This window comes from Esox lucius, chromosome 4 (assembly GCF_011004845.1).
Source record: "Esox lucius isolate fEsoLuc1 chromosome 4, fEsoLuc1.pri, whole genome shotgun sequence".
NCBI classification, from domain to species: domain Eukaryota; kingdom Metazoa; phylum Chordata; class Actinopteri; order Esociformes; family Esocidae; genus Esox; species Esox lucius.
The window spans coordinates 23,763,913-23,780,388 of NC_047572.1; the positions used below are offsets into that span (position 1 = coordinate 23,763,913).

A 16,476-nucleotide genomic window follows, 5' to 3' on the forward strand; every position below is an offset into this window, starting at 1 on the left:
TTCAAATTCCATCTAATATAGCATTAAATATTATCTTTAACAGTGTATCTGGTGTCTGATCCTTATTTCCCAGTGTCTCTGTGCAATGGAACTTTAGTATGGCCAGTATGTTTTTAAGATACTTTTTTAGTAACATGGTTCGTAACTCATATGTGATGTTAATAATTTATGTACATTTTATATGTTAGTGGGTAAAATTTCCCCTTAGATGATAAATTACTAAAACACTTTTTCTTCCTCTCTGGGCTGGATGAGACCTGACGAAACCTTAACTGGGTTACCCTAACAAAATTATTAAAAACCTTAACACATGTAAAATGGATCATGAAAATCATACAGCATCCTTTGTGCCTTGGTAGGCTTGTTTCTGCTTCACCACATGAGATATTATTCACCTGAACCTTTCCTGTGAACAAACAAGATCATACATGACCCGTATAATTTAGGAAACATTTTTTCAGTCAGTTTCACAGACACAGATTAAGCCTATAGCCTAGGACTAAAAAAACAAGCTCAATGGGTTTTCTATTGACCTTGATTTCTTTGTCCTAGGCTTAATCTGTGTCTGTGAAACCGGCACATAGGGTCTAATCATTTTTTGGGGCCTGTTGATGTTGTCTGACAACATGAGGACGAAAGATCTATCAACGCAAGTCAAGCAGGCAAAGTCAAGCAGGCAAGTCAAGCAGGCTATGTGTCAAAGACTACTGCGTCCAGAAGGGCATGTGGCGTTCTGGAATAAATTCTTAATCTTAAGGATGGATAAGATTAAGGTTAGCGTGTTCCCTAATTACTAAAATAGGAAAAGGTGGTGAAAAAAACAGAATTGCCCAAGATATAGAAAGTATACCACCTCATCTGTGAAACATCAAGGAGGTAGTGTTATGGCTTGGGCATGCATGGCTGTTGCCTAAACCGGCTCACTTGTCTTCATTGTTGTGCTGGCTAAACGCAGCAGGATAATAAAATGGGCCAAGTCAAAAAGCGATATATATGAAATATATATATAAGCCCAGAATGTATTGTGATCATAGCAACGCCTCAATGTTTTTTTCATTCTCAGCACCATTGACAGCGAAACTGGAAGGCACAATGTGCACTTCTATAGGGCAAACTTACCACACAGCTATTCCATAGACGCCATTTCTCCTTTCTAAGCTCTTTCCAAAAACAGCAACTACGAATATTTAACCGCATTTCTATTACTTAAAAATTGAGATTAAATAATTAAAAACGTTTGCCCAATCATTAACGTCATCACTCCTCAAACGCTTGAGCTATATATATACACTACCTACCGTACTATAGCCTATATAAACTCTTCAATATGTCTCAATCCAACATAGTGGAAATAATCCAACTGACTCATAGCAAATAACAGAAGATGTAGCACAAAAACAAATACCAAAATTGACAACTAATTGTACTGCCGTAAAAATGAAAGAAAAACACATTTGATAAGACATGATGCTCTACCTTTAGATGTAATTTTTCTGCAAAGCATCTTATATAAAATGTACAATGAAGTTAACAAGTGAAGTGTGTTTGGCCAATACCTCTGATGAGCCCGGGGAATCGTCAAGTCCATCAGCGAAGTCTACTGGAGTATTTCTTGGAGTCTGGTCCGCACCAAATATATTGTCATTGTAAGATCTAACGAACTTGAAGTCACTGGTGCGTGAACCCGTCGTGAGGTATGTGTCGTAATTACAAGTGCTCCGGAGAGTTCCCGCGCAATCCACCTCTGCGTAGTTAGGAGGAAGATAAGCACTTGGGATGGCGACTGCTCCGTCAAATAACAATGTGGGCTTCCTCCTGCTGCAAAACCTCACGGCCAGGGTGACAATAATGAAGGTGAGGAAAAACGACGACACGGACACCAGCGCGATGATCAGATACGAGGTGAGTTTTGAATTGACTTCATTAGAAGATAGATCTTTCAGTTCTGGAACTTCAGCCAAGTTATCAGAAATCAGTAAATACATGGCACAAGTGGCAGAGAGAGCGGGCTGTCCGTTATCTTTAACTAATACAACAAGGTTCTGTTTCATGCTATCAGATTCAGAAATGTCCCGCTGTGTACTGATCTCTCCACTGTGCAGACCAATAGTGAAAAGTCCCGGATCAGTGGATTTGACTATATGATAGGACAGCCAGGCATTCTGTCCGGAGTCCGCGTCCACCGCTATCACCTTGGAAACAAGAGAGCCCCTAAGAGCAGCTTTGGGGACAAGCTCAGTCAAGAATGAGTTCACCTCCGGGGCGGGGTATAGTATTTGAGGAGAGTTGTCATTCACATCTGTTATGAACACAATGACTGTGACGTTGCTGCTGAGCGGAGGAGAACCGTTGTCTCTGGCCACCACCTGGACTTCAAAGCTCTTGAACTGTTCATAATCAAACGGCCTCAAAGCCTGGATCACTCCCGTGTCTCCGTTAACGGATAAAAACGAGGACACTGAGACACCGTTCACCTCACCAGGTAAGAGAGAATAAATTACGGTGCCGTTCTGTCTCCAGTCTGGGTCTCGAGCAGTAACGGAGCTCACGGAGTAACCGGGATTGTTATTTTCAGTGACGTGGGCGCTATACATTTTTTCCTCAAACATAGGTGGGTTATCGTTGACGTCAGATACAGACAACTTAACAGTTTTTGAAGAGGACAGCGACGGAGAGCCCTCGTCGGTGGCAGTGATTGTAATGTTGTAATCAGACACTAGTTCACGGTCCAGTTCGCCCGTGGTCACCAGAGAATAGTAGTTTTTGATGGATGGCACCAGCTTAAAAGGAACGTTTAGCTGAATGGCGCAGTGGACCTGTCGGTTATTCCCAGAGTCTCTATCTTGTACGTTAATGATGCCCACCTCTGTACCAGGGAATGCGTTCTCAGGTATGGAGTTAGTCAGAGACTTCAGATATATCACTGGGGCGTTGTCATTTACATCAGTAATGTCTACGATCACTTTGGCATATGATGCTAACCCCAAACCATCCTTTGCTTTAATGCGCAGTTCAAATGATGGAACCTCTTCAAAGTCAATAGCACCGATAAGTTTTATCACTCCTGCTTTAGGGTCTATGTTAAATATTTTTTTATCCTCATCCGAAACATGATCGAAATCATACGTCACCACTCCATGTATTCCCTCATCTACATCTGTAGCACTCACTCTAACCACTATAGTATCTAAGGGAGAGTTTTCCAGCATGCTGGCTTTATAGACGGCCTGGCTAAATACAGGGGAATTGTCGTTAGCATCCAGGACAGTGACGTGTATGACAACAGTACCTGATCTCTGCGGAGTGCCACCATCTACCGATGTCAGTAATAACTTCAGATCCTGCCTTTGTTCTCGATCGAGCTCTTTCTCTAGAACAAGCACAACAGTATTACTATCAACGATCAAAACGAAATTGTCATTATTTTCTAGCATGTATCTTTGGATTGAGTTCGGTCCAATATCTGCGTCATGGGCCTCTCCCAATAAGAAGCGAGCACCTTTATCTGCCGATTCGCTTATTTCCATATTTATCATGTCTTCATTAAATTGTGGAGAGTTATCATTTATATCTTCAACATGAAGACTGATACGATGCAGTTCCAACGGATTCTCCAGTACAAGTTCCTGTTTTAAAACGCATGAAACCTTTTTTCCACAGAGCCCCTCTCTGTCAATCCTTTCAGCTACAATCAAATCTCCGGTAGTCAGATTAATGTCACAATACCGCTTGCTGTTTCCATCAGTATCAATACGAGGTTTACGAGCTGACAGTTTGCTCGCCTCTTGTCCAAGATTCTTGGCTATATTTCCAATCACCGATCCCAGTTTCATCTCCTCTGGAAAAGAATAGCTCATGTCTCCATAGGACGAATTTAGCATTAGAAGAAAGAAAGCAACGCCACATATCAGGCCTGTCACCGAGATTCCTTTGTGTCCCATCCTGGTATGAATACAATCCACCTTATAGCCAATATACTAAACAGTAATAAAATAATAATCAACACATATGACGCGCATGCAAAATAGTAACCTCCAAATGTCCATGCTATACCATTGTATATCCAATGGTCACCGCAGTTGAATATCATTTGATAACCCCACTCCTCTATCAACACTCATAGATAACTGGATTTTTCCAAACAAAGCTGGTGGACAGCGACACTTTGTGTACTTAGCAGAAATTACACGTTAACAAACGCATTTTTCTAAATATATAAATCATCATAGCAAGCTACATATATAATGAGAATTCATATGCATTAATAACTTATTTTAATAAACATTACTATGTAATTTCAGTATTATTAATAAGACGCAATGAAAGCACTTGTGCTGATTATAGACAAATAATAGCACGTTTTGAAGTTTCAAAAAATGCCGACACCCCCGCCCTTTTCCGCACAATGGTTTGAGCCACTGCCCCCCAGCCATCAGCAGTGGGACATCGTACAGGTACAGTGCAGGCATGGGAACATTTTATGTAATTGTACCCTCCAAACCTGATATCAGATTTTTGGCCCTGAGTATATATAAAACCCACATCATTGACAGTAAACCAATTCTCATGCTACTTTCGTGAGTTCATCAGGTTGTAGGAAATAATTAAGTTATTCCTGCAGTCCTGAATTGCAAATATCAGATTTTATGGCTTTGGTCTTTCAGTCACGAGACTCATTAGTTTAACACACAACACAGACCATATGGTAAAGAGTAAGGTGTTGAAAGTACAACAGCTATTTATATTCTAGCATGAAAATGTTAGAAATGTTGATACCATGGACAGGAACCCAGGGACGGATGCCACTTAACTTGAAATACTCTCAAATTACTTATCTGATAACTACAAACAAGTCTCAGACGATGGCCAATTTCTCTGAAACAGTAACATTACCTTCCAAATAATAATATTAAATAATTATACGTATTGTGCAAAGCATTTTACTTTTAAGACCTATTAAATACAAAGCCTTCATTAGCTTGTCGCTGGTTAGGGTATTAAATAAAAAATGTAAATAAACATCTAATGGAATAGAAGTAAAGACAAACCTGTGGGGACACTTCGGAAACATCAAGTTCTTCGGCAAAGTCTGATGGAGATTTTCTTAGAGTCTGTTCCGGGGGCAATGTGCTGTCATTGTAAGATCTGACGAACTTGAAGTCACTGGTGCGTGAGCCGGTTGTCAGGTACGTGTCGAAATTGTAAGTAGTGCGGAGAGTTCCTGCCGCATCCACCTCTGCGTAGTTGGGAGGGAGATAGGAGCTGGAAATGGCGACTGCTCCGTCAACCAAAAGTCTGGGCTTTCTTCTGAAGCAAAACCTCACGGCCACGATGACAATAATGAACGTGAGAAAAAAGGTGGAAACGGATACCAGCGCGATGATCAGATAAGAGGTGAGTTTAGAATTGCGATCATCAGAAGATAGATCTTTCAGTTCTGGAACTTCAGCCAAGTTATCAGAAATCAGTAAATACATGGCACAAGTGGCAGAGAGAGACGGCTGTCCGTTATCTCTCACTAATACAATAAGGTTCTGTTTCATGCTGTCAGATTCAGAAATGTCCCTCTGTGTCCTGATCTCTCCGCTGTGCAGACCAATAGTGAAAAGTCCCGGATCAGTAGATTTAACTATATGATAGGACAGCCAGGCATTCTGACCGGAGTCGGCGTCCACCGCAATCACCTTGGAAACCAAAGAGCCCGCGTTCGCACCTTTGGGGACAAGCTCGGTCATGAAGGAGTTCTTTTCCGGGGCGGGGTAAAGTATCTGAGGAGAGTTGTCATTGAAATCCGTTATGGACACACTCACAGTGACGTTGCTGCTAAGTGGAGGAGAACCGTTGTCTCTGGCCATCACCTGGACTTGAAAGCTTCTGAATTGTTCATAATCAAACGACTTAACAGCGTGGATTACCCCCGTTTCTCCATCAATGGATAACAACGAGGTCACCGGGACACCATTCACATCATCAGGTAAAAGAGAATATGTAACAGTACCGTTCTGTCTCCAGTCTGGGTCTCGAGCCGCAACAGAAGACAATGAAGAACCGGGTTTGTTATTTTCAATCACGTGGACGCGATAGGTTTGCAACTCAAACATAGGGGGGTTGTCATTAACGTCAGATACAGACAACTGAATAGTTTTAAAAGAGGACAGAGGCGGAGAGCCCTCGTCGGTGGCAGTGATTGTAATGTTGTAATCAGACACTAGTTCACGATCCAGTTCGGACGTCGTCACCAGAGAATAATAGTTTTTGATAGATGGCACCAGCTTAAAAGGAACGTTTTGTAGAATGATGCAGTGGACCTGTCGATTATTCCCAGAGTCTCTATCCTGCACGTTAACGATGCCCACCTCTGTATCAGGTGACGCGTTCTCAGGTATGGGGTTTGTCAGGGAGTTTACATATACCACTGGGGCATTGTCATTAATGTCTGTGACGTCAATAATGACTTTAGAGTCCGATGAAAGGCCATACCCATCTTTACCTTCTATAAGCATTTCATATTTTGACTCTTCTTCATAATCTAATTCTCCTATCACTCTGACCTCCCCAGTATTCGGATTAAGAACAAAAATGTTCCTTGCTGTATCAGATATACGAATAAATGCATACGTTATTTCTCCATTAACTCCTTCATCTGCATCCGTAGCACTCACTGTAACCACTACATTACCAACAGTAGAGTTTTCAGGCAAACTGGCTTTATAGACCGCCTGGCTAAACACTGGGGCATTATCGTTAGCATCCAGGACAGTAACGTGAATGACTACAGTACCTGATCTCTGCGGAGTTCCCCCGTCTACAGCAGTGAGGAGCAATTTTAACTCTTGCTGTTCCTCGCGGTCTAATTCTTTCTCCAATACTAACTCGCCATATTTACTCCCAACATTATTCGTTTGTACGCTTAATGCAAAGTTATTATTCCTTTGTAAAATGTAGCTTTGAACACCGTTTTGTCCAACATCTGCATCGTTAGCTGCGTTTACACGATAGCGAGCCCCTTTGGTAGCTGATTCTCTAATTTCTATCTTTATTATATCCTTCGGAAATATGGGTGAATTATCGTTTATGTCCTGGATTTGAAGAGATATTCGATGCAGCTCCAATGGGCCTTCGAGGACTAAATCGAATTTGAGCAGACAAGAAAGCATTTCTCCACAAAGACTCTCCCTGTCAATCCTTTCAGCAATTATCAAATCCCCGCTACTTAGTTTAATGTCGCAGTAATGTTTGTGGTTTCCATCTGTATCAATACGGGCCTTACGAGCAGACAGTCTTCTTGTCTCCAGGCCAAGATCATTGGCTAAATTCCCAATAATATATCCGCGTTTCAACTCCTCCGGTAAAGAATAGCTCACGTCTCCATAGGCGGTTTGCAGTGATAGAAGAAAGAAAGCAATATCACAGAAAATACCCCTCATGAAACATCCTTTGTGTCCCATTGCCACACAAAACGACATGTATAATATATGGTTGCTGTTACGTGTATCAATTCAGAAAAATATGCTAATTCATATTACCTAAATGTGAAGGTACAGATTAAATCTAAAGCAGAGAAAACAATGACAAATGGTCTACCCCCGTGGGTTTCTGCAGCGCCAGTGACAAATGCAGAGTTTTATATGTCTCAACATCAAGTGGGTGGAGAGGTAAAAGCTATCCTTGCTCAGCTGGTGAACAGCGACACTGCGAGCACCCTTTAAATATGACATGCATTCATTCACAAAATATGAACACATAGGTTGTATAGAATACTTGGTTACGTTTTGAGGCAAAAACATGAAATGGACACATAAAATCTTAAACACCAAGACAGACCGAATGCGTTACAGAAATACAGAGGAGACGAAGGGTTTCAGCACCACGGACAGCGACATCGCTCTGTTTACGGAAAACTCATTCCCGATTTAAGTGGTTTTAAAGACACCAGGGGCGACGCTAGGATCGCAATACATTCGGGGCTTACCCGAGTTCTGTGCCATCCACCTCTGCGTAGTTGGGAGGGAGATACGTGCTGGGGATGGCGACTGCTCCGTCAAACAACAATCTTGGCTTCCTCCTGGCAAAACCTCACGGCCAGGATAATAATAATGAAGGTAAAGAAAAAAGTTGTGACAGACAGTAAATACATGGCAAATCAGCAAATCAGTAAATACATGGCACAAGTGTCAGAGAGAGACGGCTGTCCGTTATCTTTCACTAATACAATAAGGTTCTGTTTCATGGTGTCAGATTCAGAAATGTCCCGCTGTGTCCTGATCTCTCTGCTGTGGAGAACAATAGTGAAACGTCCCGGATCAGTGGATTTAACTATATGATAGGACAACCAGGCGTTCTGACCAGAGTCTGCGTCCACCGCTATCACCTTGGAAACAAGAGAGCCCCGTGTGCAGCTTTGGGGAAAAGCTCGGTCATGAAGGAGTTCACCTCCGGGGCGGGGTATAGTATCTGAGGAGAGTTGTCATTCACATCAGTAATGATGACCGTGACGCTGCTGGTGAGTGGAGGAGAACCGTTGTCTCAGACCATCACCTAGACTTGAAAGCTCCTGAACTGTTCATAATCGAACAACCTAACAGCGTGGATTACCGCAACAAAACACACGGAGGAACCAGGTTTGTTATTTTCAGTAACGAGGGCGCTATAGGTCTTTTCCTCAAACGCAGGTGGATTGTCGTCAGCCGTAGCCGTGTTAACCTGGTCTCAGAATGATTACCAGTTCACGATCCAGCTCGCCCTTGGTCACCAGAGAATAGTCGTTTTTGATAGATGGCACCAACATAAAAGGAATGTCTTGCTGAATGGAGCAGCAGGACCATTCGATTATTCCCAGAGTCTCTATCCTGTACGTTAATGATACCCACCTCTGTACCAGGTGACGCGTTTTCAGGTATGGGGTTAGTCAGAGATTGTAAACAATGTACTTTCCAATATCCGCATCACAGGCCTCATCGAGTAAAAAAACAGCCCCCTTGACTGCTGATTCTGCTATTTCAAATGTAATCAAGTCCTCCTTAAATTGCGCTGAGTTGTCATTAATATCTTGAACAAGAAGACTAATACAACGCAGTTCCAAAGGATTCTCCAAAACAAGTTCCTGTTTTAAAACGCACTTTTTTTTTTAAGACTTCTTGCCACAAAGCCCCTCCCTGTCAATCCTCTCTGCAACGATCAAATCTCCACTTCTAAGATTAATGTAAGAGAAACGTTTTTTGTTTCCATCGGTGGCAATATTGGCCTTACGATCAGACAGTGTGCTCTCATCCAGCCCAAGACCATTAGTTATATTTCCTATTATAGTTCCGCGTTTCAACTCCTCTGGAAAAGAGTAGCTCACGTCTCCTTTGGCGGAGTGTAGCAAAAGAAGAAAAAAAGCGAATCCGTAGACCAGGCCGGTCATAGAGAATTCTTTGTAGCCTATTCTTAGAAATTTGCGCAGCATAAATCCACGTATACTTAGATAATTCGAAGAAACGATCCTATTCCAAATTCTGAGATTTAGCGCGACCTAATTTGGATATGAATATAAAATATATACTAATAGATTGCAGAACAGGAAGATTTACGGTTTGCTGCATCAGTGGCGAACAATGAGCTCCAAAATGTGAACAGCGACACTTTATGCAACCTCAAGATATTACACATTACCGTTGCATGGTTTAACATTTGTAAATGAAACAATAAGTACACATATTAAGACAGTAATATTTGCGTATCCAATAGGTCTTTTTGTTGACGAAACAAAGCCGTTGTAAATTGCCGTTTACTCCACATCCGCTAAGGCTACATTTATCGTTGCAAAGTTTCAGGACAAGGGATAGCGACTACTTTGCTGTTTGACCAATTTTCTCTTTAGCCTGTAGGCTACATAATACAAAATGTCAAGGGAGAAATTAGAAACGCCATTTTTCAGCTACACAGATATCCGCTATCCATGTAGGCTAAACAATGAGCCGGACCGAACGTGTTCTCCGTCGGGTAGGCCTGCACTTATGGTCTATGGTCGCAGTGATTTGTCTCCATAGATGAAAAAAATTGTGTAAGCAGTGCACCAACAACCTAGCTTCCCCACTGAACAAAATTAGATCTGGACGCCCAACATAAAAAATGAAGACACAATATTCATAGGGGAATGTTGACAAATAGGCCTATCTAAGATTTGTCTAGGGCAGCATCAAAAGGATTACATTACTCTTTCCCACTAAAGTATATTAGTATAACAATTTACATCTGCTATTTCAATCTAGCAGTAAACATCTGAAATATAAGATAGTTAAACTGGCCATCTACTGGTGCAATGTGGACGTGTAGGACAGCATTTGATTTTCACGGGTGGGCAAGTTTATCCTTACTATGGTAGAATAGTAACGAGGGACTGAAAGCAAATTTTAACAAGCATGGCTTACCGAAGCTATATAATAGTAAAATACCCTGTCAATCAAATTCGAAAAACATTTAGTAACTGCAGTAGTTACACATACTTTGTAGCTTAGTGATCACATCACGTAATAAATAACCAAGTAAAGTCAAAGTCGTGTTTGCAGATGCAAGAGAGATATATTCCCAAAAGTAATTAGTTAAGTACAGTATTGGGAAGCATCTTATCCAAACAATTTTTGGGGGGTAAAGCATTCTCGCTGGGGGGCAATGCACCCCAATGCAGGGTCTGGAGTACTGCAGCACTGGCTACGACTTTTCCTTGTACTTTTACTTCTTTGAATTACCATATTACCATCATCATCAGTATATCACTCCTTAAGGTTAAACCTATAGATGCTGGCGAAGATAGTCCTTAGGGATCAGGTAGTAAAAGTGTAGTCCTGAGTGCTTAGGTTTTCTTTGATACAGTCGGTAGCCTATATTGCGTTTTCAAACTGTGAGACAATAATCTCACATTTCTTCAGTATATTCTACATGACACTATTTACATTAACTCTTGTTTATTGGTTTTCTATATTATATAATATTTGTTTTGTTTCTAATGTTTTACATATCTGTAAAATATGTAAACGCACATTGTGTCAACTGCGGATGTAAAAAGGGCATCATAAAATACATTTGATTTGAAATTTTTTGTGCTTCCCTTTCATATAGCTTTGAAGGGAGTTACTGTTTGAGGGCTACACAACGGCTTATCAATCAATCACATTTATTTATAAAGCACTTTTACATCACCAGTTGTCACAAAGTGCTTTTACAAAACACCCAACCTTAAACCCCAAGGACCAAACAACAGCGGCAGGGCCTTTTCTCATAGAGCTCCACTACTGTGGAATGATCTGCCAATTAAGGCTAGAAATGCACTTTCTAACTTTTCTCAGTCTCCTCCAGTTTAAAATTTTAGGAGGAGATGGGGTTTGGGGGGTCCGTTGCTGTCCCTGTCCTTGTCCACCTGGTCATACTTTTGACCTAGTCTAGAATCAAATAGACTCTGGATTTAGCCCAGAGAAATGTATTTATTATTCTAATTGGACTCTTAATATCTCACCCAGCACAGCCAGAAGAGGACTGGTCACCCCTCTGAGCCTGGGTCCGCTCTAGGTTTCTTCCTAAAATTCGGCCTTCTTAGGGAGTTTTTCTTAGCCACTGAAATCCAACACTACTGTAGTTTGCTCCTTGGGGTTTAAGGCCGGGTGTCTCTGTAAAGCACTTTGTGACTACTGCGGTTGTAAAAAGGGCTTTATAAATACATTTGATTGATTGAAAATACATTTGATTGAGTAGTGGTGAATTTCAGTGGCTAGGAAAAACTCCCTAAGAATGCTGAATTTAGGAAGAAACCTAGAGAGGAACCAGCCTCAGAGGGGTGACCAATCCTCTTCCGGCAGTGCCGGGTGAACATATTAAGAGTACAAATTGTAATAATTAATAAATGCATGTGGGCTGAGTCCAGAGTCTATTTAAACTTAGTCCAGGTCAGAAGCATGACCAGATGGACAAGGCCAGGGACAACACGGGGGAGGGGGGAGGTGTCAACACAGTGGCAGCTGAAATCGTCAGGTATCATCTTGATCTGCAACACACCCAGGAGGACTTTGGACAGCAACAGGTCTTTCAAGCCTGGAACATTTCAGGTCGGTTACTCTTTACGCTACCAAACTTAGGTTTAATAATCAGTAAATGTCAGCTGTTTGTGGCAAGAAGCAAGGCAGAAATCAATATAATTAACTTACCTTGCTGCTGCTTTGATGCTGTTCAACTGTTGTGGTCCAAAAGCCATTTGTAAGTACATTCTTCAATCCATATTTGAAGTTTTTCACAGGCCAGGAAAATCCCAATAACATCCAGCTAACAATGTCTTTCCAATTAATTCTACAGTAACCTACTCCGGTTCAGACATGTATGGTTCAATATCACAATGTATTATCACTTCCAAAATTGAATCATTCAAATCATGACGAAAAGCCACTTTCTGTCTTATTGCAAAAAATGCAACCTAGCAGTATCCCCTCTACCGCGGGATGTTTTAAAGAACCCGCTGCGTGGAGAGGAGGGACTATGACAAAGCAGACTGATAAATTGCAGACTTACAGCCTTTTAGAAAACATTCTGACAATGGTGGGAAACGTACTACAAAGATTGAAAAAAATTGTTCATTCATAATTTGTAATCTGTTGTAGAGAAAAGCACTTGGACCCATTCAGATCTGTACGGGTCTGAAGGTGTAGAGTTTATCCAGCAGATAGCGCCTTTCCCTCACATCGCGCGACAGCAAGACAATTGTGTGATGGGAAAAACACGAAGGCGATACACCAATACCGCCCTACTAACAGCTCTTCAAGATGTCATATTCTTGGTATAAGTAAAGCATATCTCAATTCAACACAGAAATTCAGACTGGTTTGATCAGTCTGTACGTTCTCTGTTTATGTGTGATGATAAAATGTTAATCCCGGGGAGACAACCGCCCGTTGCATCATGGGGCGTGTAGTCTGGGCATTTTCCAAGGCAAGGAAGGGGTGGCAGGCCGATTGTCATTACATCTGACGCTTGACTTGGGCAGGAGCTTACTAGAGCTTACCGGCACCTGAAATGTTATACTGATTGAGCTCCTGTTCCTCTTATTGAATATTAGGCTACCTCAAAATTATTGAAAATATTAACAAATACAGCCAATGAAAACACATGCACATATATCAATCCACCACAAGCACTGATCTGGCATGTAGCCAAAATTATTCAGGTCTGTGAAGCAACACTGAGAAATCCTGTTGTGACTGTTATAGAGAAGAATATGTTATGCATTTGCGAGAGAGGGAGAGAGAGAGAGAGAGAGAGAGAGAGAGAGAACAAAAAAGAGAACAGAGCGAAATTAAACATGGTCAAATTTGATCAACTTCAGCCCTGCTCTGGGCTCCTTGTTAGACCAGTCTGACAGCCACTGTGGCCAAGATAGCATCAGCAGCCATTTTGTTAGTCTATCCAGACTCTTTTATTAAGACCTCCCCTGTGTCTTGTTCAGCAAGCCCCTGCTCTTCTGATTGTCCAGTCACGGCTTTGCTCCCGGCACACAGCCTCAAGCGGGAAATATGAGACACACAAATACGCACACACACACCTATCCTCTCAAACACATACCACGCACACACACACATACACACACAAACAAACACACACAAATCAGATGACCTCTGCGCTGTGAATGTGATAGTGACAGTTGGTTGGACGTTGAGCCGGGCGATGTTGTGTAGCCTGCTTTGTGCGGAGCGGGCAGGGTGGGGACATATAGTTTCTGGCATATCCTCTAAGGCAGGTGTGAATGTCAGCTCTGTGAGCCAGCCACAAAACCATACTAACTGCTGGGAGTATTCTGCAAGGGTTCAATGTGAGGAATGACAAATATCGTCTCTGGCTGCAAATGGCAGATGCAACGGTATCTGTATTGAATCAAACATCATGGGTCCGACTTCGCACTGTGTGTGGGCTGTGATCATGGTGACGTTTTCCTCTCAACTCTCTCCAGTGTTTTTGCCTCTCTGTCCTTGCCTGCTCCCTCGCCCCAGACCCCGACGGGATTTTTTTCGTCAGTCACTTAATTTCCAGTCTTTCTTGTCTTCCTCTCATTCATTATCTCTCTCACACTCTCTTAGGCACTCTGGTTTTTTCTCCGCTGAGGTTTTGTGCGGCTCCTGCTGCCGCAAAGTGGATTTATTAGAGACATTAATCTCCCTGTCTGCTTTTGCGCTCCGGTCAAGTCTCTGACGCGGCCTGTTTGCTTCTCTCGGTAGGAGGTGTTTACGCTGAGTCAGTGTGGCTGGAGAGTTGCAGGGCGCACGTGACAACCCCCACCACAGAGCCCGACACCCCTGAACTCCTACCTCAAAAAAATCAACAGCAGTGAGCTTTTGCCATTTATATTTTAAGTGCTCAGTTCACCTGATTTTTGCATTTCTTTCATCCAGAGCTTCACGCCAGCATTCTTTCACTTGCCTCTCCACAATCAATCACTCTCCTGAATTAAGGGGATAATTAAGTATATTTTGCTGTTTAGCTAACGGCTTGGAGTCATTGTACCAGTCATTGTAGGATATATTGTCTCCTACTTACTTCCTGTGGACGACATATGAGTAGATCGTGACAGCATAGATGTGAGAGCATACATCCCTGTTAGAGAACCAGCCTGTTGCTAGCAGTGCCGAGGGTCTGTTTGTTCTGCCACAATGCATATTCATATTTATTAACTGGAGCCATTATTCTACAGACCAAATGCTGCTGGCTACACCCCCCCCCCCCACCCCCACACACACATATTTTGTTTTGTTTGTTTGTATACATTACTGAGTAGAAAGTAAACAAAAATCAGGAAATACAAAGGGTAGGATGCCTGGTGAATGCTCTGGGGAGAGGTAAGATGTGTTCCCACACAGCCAGACCAGGACATGTGTTTGTTTGTTCGTGTGTCTGGAAGACAGGGTGTGGCAGTTCAGTGCAGCTGCAGTTCGTCTTGACAGTGTACCAGTGCTGTGATTGGTGGGAGACTCAATGGAATCACCTAATTTAACTGAAGTTGACACCAGCGGAAATAAAAGGTTAGTATTTGTGTTTGTGTCAGATCTCCGTCTTTTGAAACCATAACATAGGGGTGTGTCAGATAGAAGGGACCCCCTCCAGTCCTGTATTTCTGCTCTCCCACCGATTCCACCCTCCACCTCTGCGCTTCAAGTTTATCAGGAGGTTGTTGCCATGGAGACCTGTACCCTGCTGGTGGTAACCATAGAAACCTCCTTGTCTGGCTCCCACAGGGAGAGAGGGGGTGGGAGTGGGGGGCGGTGGCTGGCAGAATTACCATGTGAACCCTTGAACTCTCTCTACTGTCGTCTTCCTGCAGCTGGTCTCTCCAAAATGCAGAGAGAGAGAGAGAGAGAGACGGAGAGAAACTGAGAGTGGGGAACAGAAACAAGCATCATAAAGCTCTACAACACAAATGAGAGGCAGTAGATAAAAGAGACATAAGAAAAGATACAAGAGCTCTCTGATCATTTAAATAATCCTACTAGATAAACAACCATGTACCATCAATGTGCTGAAGCACTTAAGTACTCCACAATCAACCATATAATTAACACACTGGAAGTCAGGAAACCTTGTCAGTGGTTAACAGTCGGTTGGACAATTCCGACAATTCAAAGCTCATTGGGTGGTGTTGAAGGGGCCGTCTGTACATTACTTGGAGATCCATACAGTTCATATGGATGTCTTCAGATGCCTGATTATGAAATTAAAATATTCCTACTGAAATTACTGGATTTAAAAAATATATTTACACACATTAAAAGCCCATAGAGAGGATACTCTTAAAACATGCATTTGCCTAATTCAAGGCCTTTATTAAGATGTTTATCGTTATGTTGCTGTATTGCTCCAATATACTGTTTGTCGTTTCATTTACACCCTTCCATTGTGCTGCTAAAACTACCAATGAACTAATTAACTGATTAGAACGCACTTACTACTTACCTGTGGTTGTTTCAACTAGCTCTTTCAAAATACATGCGCACTTACTGTAAGCCGCTTGGGATAAGAGTCCCTGCTAAATGACTAAAATATAATGCAAATGTAATTGATTGAAGATTTTTAGCATCCATAGTCAGTAAACAATTTGAATAATTTAATTAAGGTTTGATATAAAAGGTGTTGTTGATTAGGACCAACTCTGACCATGACTGTAGCAGAAAACCGACGAGATGAGTCCTGGGTGTCATGATGGAGGTTGTAGGGAAGAGAGACCTGGAAGTACATCTGTCTGTCATCATCAGACTGATGTGGTCAATGTCTTCTCTCGCTCTGCCTCTCTCCATCTTTGATTTGAAGAGAAACTCTTTCTCTCTCTCTCCAGCCGCCTCACTTACTCTCCCTAGCAACAAGGTCTCACTGTGAGGTAAATCTACTAATTGCACATTTGCTGTTTCTACACACAGGGAGAGAACATAAAAGCATGAATGCCCGTTTCCAAACAAGCTCCAACCTCAG

At 42.2% G+C, this 16,476-nt stretch overlaps 1 protein-coding gene across 1 annotated transcript in view; it reads right to left on the reverse strand.

The window, feature by feature from the left end:
- Positions 1-7,467, reverse strand: part of LOC106024272 (protocadherin gamma-A3) — a 214,024-nt gene extending 206,557 nt beyond the window's left edge. The window contains exon 1 of the mRNA XM_034291836.1: positions 5,049-7,467. Within this exon, the coding sequence (XP_034147727.1) occupies positions 5,049-7,466 (2,418 nt within the window). The 5' untranslated portion in view covers position 7,467. The remainder of the gene's footprint in view (positions 1-5,048) is intronic.
- Positions 7,468-16,476: the final 9,009 nt, after the last annotated feature.